The 5,509-nt window shown below is 38.9% G+C and overlaps 1 protein-coding gene across 1 annotated transcript in view; it reads left to right on the forward strand.

Annotated features, from left to right (window-relative positions):
• The first annotated feature begins 3,161 nt into the window (after positions 1-3,161).
• Positions 3,162-5,509, forward strand: part of ZNF280C (zinc finger protein 280C) — a 52,560-nt gene continuing 50,212 nt past the window's right edge. Inside the window, exon 1 of the mRNA XM_008059854.2 lies at positions 3,162-3,203. Coding sequence (XP_008058045.1) covers positions 3,173-3,203 — 31 coding nt within the window. The 5' untranslated portion in view covers positions 3,162-3,172. The remainder of the gene's footprint in view (positions 3,204-5,509) is intronic.

Consider the following 5,509-nt stretch of genomic DNA (forward strand, 5'->3'; position numbering starts at 1 on the left):
TATAGAAAATACTTGGAGCAATAGTGAAATATTCCCTTCCATAAGGAACTTAAAGATTTCTACCAAGAACTAAAGATTAGGGTTAAATAAGTAAAATAAACACTAAACAATAGAAAACTAAGAAAATATATGAACATGCTTGACTGAAGAGTATGAGATCAGCCCCAGGGTGTAACAGCAAGAAAGTAGAGCTGGGACTATATCTACAGAGAGGTGATGTTCAGCCTGGAGGAGCAGGCTCTGGCCAACTGAGCACTATGCAGATAACAAGCCTTGGCATTAGTATCTGACAATCAGCTAGCTTCCCCAAGTGACAGCGCCTTTCTGCAGCACATGCACCAGATCTTAACAATCACACAGCTTTGCATTTAAGAATACTCTTCTCAAGAAGATCTTGGATCCTTTGAAGATACCATCCAATTCATCTTCATGCTTCCCTATAAGAATGGGACAGGGATGATATTCTTTTTGTGGCTAAGGAAATGAAGCATAAGCACACAGCACCACATTCAAATTTCTTCTAAACAACATGTGTGGACACATTATTTGTGATTGTTCAGGTCTACTTAGTCAGCTTAGCTATTCTTAATCCATTTAATTCTTTTAGTGAGCATACTGGAAACTGACATTTGTTCAGAAATATGAAATACAAATTAAAATTAGTTCAGGGCTCTTAAAATGAGACAGATTGAGGCCAAGTGTGGTGGCTCATGTCTCTAATCTCAGCACTTAGGGAGGCCAAGGTGAGAGGACTGCTTGAACCCAGGAGTTCAAGAGTGGCCCGGATAATATAGCGAGACCTCATTTCTTTTTTTTTTGAGTTGGAGTCTCACTCTGTCTCCCAGACTGGAGTGCAGTGGCCGCTCCCGGCCACCGCAGTCTCGACCTGCTGGGCTCCAGCGATCCTTCCTCCTCAGCCTTCCAAGTATCCGGAATTACAGGCATGCGCTACCATGCCCGGCTGATTTTTTGATTTATTGTAGAGATGAGGTCTCACTGCCCAAGCGGGTCTCAAACCCGCGGGCTCAAGCAATCCACTCACCTCAGCCTCCCAAAGGCGCAGGATTACAGGCTGAGTCACCGAGCCTGGCTCCAATAAATATTTTATATGATCATTTAATAAAAGTGTTAAGCAGGCATGATGGTGTGTGCCTGTAGTCCCAGCTACTTAGGAAGCTGAGGTGGGAGGATTGCTTGAGCACAGGAGTTTAAGGCTGTAGTGTGCTATGATTGCACCTGTGAATAGTCACTGCACTCCAGCCTGGGTGGCATAGCAAGACCCAATCTCTAAAAAATAAAAATTAAAAAAAAGGTGTTCTATGAGTCTCATAGGCTGTTCAACTGTAATCCAAAAAAAAAAAGTATGTGTTCTAATTAGTCACATTAGCACAAGGAAAGGATCGGCAGTCGCTGGACACTGCTGGGGAAGGGAGGAAAGAAGGGTGGGGAGCACACGACAACACAAAGGCTACCTGGTTCACTACCAGGGGGAGTGAGGGCCAGTTAGAAGCTCAAACTTCACTTGCATGCAGTCTGCTTATGTAGTTAATCCTCACTTGTACTCCACATCTCTATAAAAAATAAAATAAAATAAAGACATATTTAGATACAAAGACTGAAAAACAATTCTGTGTTCTGGGTAGCAGTAGATCCTTAATGATGAGCGATAATTGCTGTGTATCTATCTACTTGATGCGTTGCCTTAATTCTGTTTTAAAGATAAGTGCTAACTATTCAAATAGTTGAGTTAAAGAGATCTGAATAGCACTAAAGTACAGACTTTACAGAGACTCTTGTAGTAGAAATTCAGACATTTATGCCAGTAATTTATTCTTGAGTTACTTTTTTTTCCTTTGGACTAATTCAGCCCAAAATAATTTGGAATTAGGGAAAGTTTGCTTTTGCCAGTTTGAAGATAAAGATGAATGTGGAGACTGAATTCACTCTGTATATCCTACTTTAGATTTCTGGTATTTTGTTGTTGTTGTTTTGAGTTGGAGTCTCACTCCTTTACACAGGCTGGAGTGCAGTGGCCTGCATGCTCACGGTCACCCAGCGTCTACCTCCTGGGCTGCAGTGATCCTTCCGCCTCAGCCTTACAAGTAGCCGGAACTATAGATGTACGCTACCACACCTGGCTCTTTTTTATTTTATTGTAGAGATAAAGATTTAGACTCACTCGCCTCAGCCTCTGAAAGTGCTGGGATTACAGGCTGAGCCACCGAGCCCGTTCTACTTTAGATTTCTGATGTCTAATTTTGACCTTTTTTATTTTATAACTGAAATAACATTTTAAAAGTGTTTGTTTTTATGTAGAATATATGGTATGTGCATGAGAAGTCAGAATACAAATACCTGTTTTAAATAAAGCACTAAATAATGTTTTTTGCTAATGTGTAATGTAATAACTTTTTAAAAGCCCAAAGGACCATAGACATACTAGATTGTAAACTCCTGAAGGCAAGGACTGTGACTTACTCATCTTTGTTTTTTTCCCCTAGATCTTAGCACATTACCTTGAGCACAGAAAGCAATGAGTAATTATTTTTAATGAATTGATCTATGATGGAATTTATCCAACTAAAAACCCAAAGACTTATTTAAGTATATGTGCTTTCTTACAAGAATAACACTTCTTTCTGAAATATGGAGAATAGGAAAAAAATAAAGGGTTCATTACACTTAGTATTTCAAAATTAAGATGAACCAAAACATATACTATGGGGTGATTATTTATTTTTACCTAAGACTGTCTTTTAATATTTTTTATAATTTGATAGTTCATCGAATTTTTTAAAGCAGCAAATGCTTAATACATTTAGCATTTTATTTACTAAAGTTGCAGTCATTCAGGAATGGACCAATTATGGAAAGTGAGTTACATGTGTATATTAAACATATTAAACTCAAAAGGGGAACTTTTGGCAGGAGGAAAAGATTAAATGAGTGTGTATTTAATTGAACAAAATCCACACTAATAGTAGGTATCTTTATAGGGTAGAAAACTGAAACCTAACTTGTCTGGAGTCACATGGTGAGTTTGCTGGAGATTGAAATTAGACCCAAAGATTTCTGGATCCCAAGTTTCATGTTTCAATATTTGGTGTTACTTAAAGTGACTCATAAAATTAATTGATGTCATGTGTTGGTACTTAGGTGACCTTGCAACTTGATGGATGACAACAATCCTTTTCGACCAAAAAGTAAGTATTGCTGCTGCAGTTGATACTAATATACATGACTATTGTATTGAAAACCTTTTGTTAGGAAAAAAGGTTAGAGACAGAAGTGGGCACATTTTCTTAAAAATATTTATTGAAGCAATATATACTCATAGTAAAAATCAAACAGTATGCAGTAAAAATGTCAATAAAGTAGAAATGTCAGTAAGTAGAAGTGTTCCCTCCTGATCCCCAAAGATAACTATTATTGTAAGTTTAGTATACATAATCACAGACTTTTTTCTATGCATAGACAAAAAAACCAGGTTATTTCTAAATAAGATAATACCATTATGATCTTATGCTATTATGTGCCTTTTAAAGATTTTTACTCAGCCGGGCTCGGTGGCTCAGCCTGTAATCCCGCGCCTTTGGGAGGCTGAGGTGAGTGGATTGCCTGAGCCCGCGGGTTCGAGACCCGCGTGGGCAACTTGGCGAGACCTCATCTCTACAATAAATCAAAAAATTAGCCGGTCGTGGTAGTGCGCGCCTGTAATTCCAGCTACTCGGAAGGCTGAGGCGGAAGGATCGCCGGAGCCCACCAGGCGAGGCTGCGGTGGCCAGGAGCGGCCACTGCACTCTAGTCTGGGTGACAGAGTGAGACTCCAACTCAAAAAAAAAAAAAAAAAAAGATTTTTACTCAACAGTATATTTTGGCTATTTTGACAACGGCAGAACCTAGTCAAAAAGAATGAGGAAGACCTATGTGTCACATCAACAGAGATATAAATGATTTGATTTTTTGTTATCAATATACATGGGTCTCCCTCATTTCTTTAAATTTTACATTTCCTGACTTTGCCTAGTTTCTTAGCCCGTAAATTATTATATGTCAAGTGCCTACTACATATCCAGTAGATTACCATATATGGGGGAAATACAAAGGAATAAGATAGGTCTTCACTCTCAAGGAGCTTACTTTGGAGTTGGGCATGTATAATTAAGACACATTAAGAAGTAGTGAGCAGTTTGAGATCATATATATTAAATTTTGAATTGCATGACATAAACTGTCAGTACGGAAAGAGGTGGAAGAAAAATACTTTTAACGGTTTATTGAGGAAGTTATAATTGAACTAAGAGTTGGGAAGGGGCAGGTAATTAATATTTTGGGGGTATTTGCTTGAAGTTAAATACTTTATGTGACATTTTTCTGAATCTCTGGTTACCACTTCTATTTGGTAGATATTGTACCCATGTTAGAGGTGAGGAAATAGGTTCAAGTAATTTCTCCAGAGTTATATTATTAGAAATGGTACAATAAGGAACTGCTCAATTTTATGTCAAGTTTATGCTCCTTCCATTATACTCAAATGATGTGGACAATATAAGGTAAGGAGAAAGGATATTCTAGGTAGCAGAGGCAGTACGAATATATGGGCCTCAGGGTACATAATGAGGGTGATGTTTTTGAGTATTCAAAATTATGCTTTTAATTTTTTGACTTAAAGCATTCTATATAATGTTTTTTGAGGTATTGTTAGAAAAAAGGGAGTTGTTTCATAAACTGGTGACATTTGAGAGGATGGAAAGGTTTTATGTTTTAGGGGATTTGCTTGATAGGTGTACTACTAAACTTTAAACATTATGCCGAGAGGTGATCTGTGGCATACCTGTATAGAAGGTAGAATTAAAATTATGGCCAGGCACAGTGGCTCATGCCTGTAATCCCAGCACTTTGAGAGACTGAGTCAGGAGGATTACTTGAGCCCAGGAGTTTGAGACCAGCCTAGGCAATATAGTGAAACCTACTCTCTACAAAAAAAAAAAAAAATCAAAAAATTATCTGAGCATGGTGGCACATCCCTATAGTCCCAGCTACTCAGGAGGCTGAGGCGGAAGGCTTGCCTGAGCCCAGGAAATCAAGGCTGTGGGGAACTGTGATTGTGCCACTTGCACTCCAGTCTGAGCAACAGAGTGAGACCCTGACTCAAAAAAATTAATTAAAATGTTAAAAAAAGTGACACCAGTTTGTTAAAATGTTTTTGTTTGTATGCTATCTCAAATTATTATTTTCAAGTAGTGCCTTTTAAGGCCATTCTAAAGTTTAGTCTTAATTTTGAGTCAAAAGTAGAAATTTCAGCCGGGCTCGGTGGCGCAGCCTGTAATCCCGTGCCTTTGGGAAGCTGAGGTGAGTGGATTGCCTGAGCCCGCGGGTTTGAGACCCGCCTGGGCAGCGTAGACCTCATCTCTACAATAAATCAAAAAATCAGCTGGGTGTGGTAGCATGCGCCTGTAATTCCGGCTACTTGGAGGGCTGAGGCGGAAGGATTGCCGGAGCCCAGCAG

The sequence above is a fragment of the Carlito syrichta genome, unplaced genomic scaffold (assembly GCF_000164805.1).
Source record: "Carlito syrichta isolate Samal-C Ts95f unplaced genomic scaffold, Tarsius_syrichta-2.0.1 Scaffold304400, whole genome shotgun sequence".
Lineage (NCBI taxonomy): Eukaryota > Metazoa > Chordata > Mammalia > Primates > Tarsiidae > Carlito > Carlito syrichta.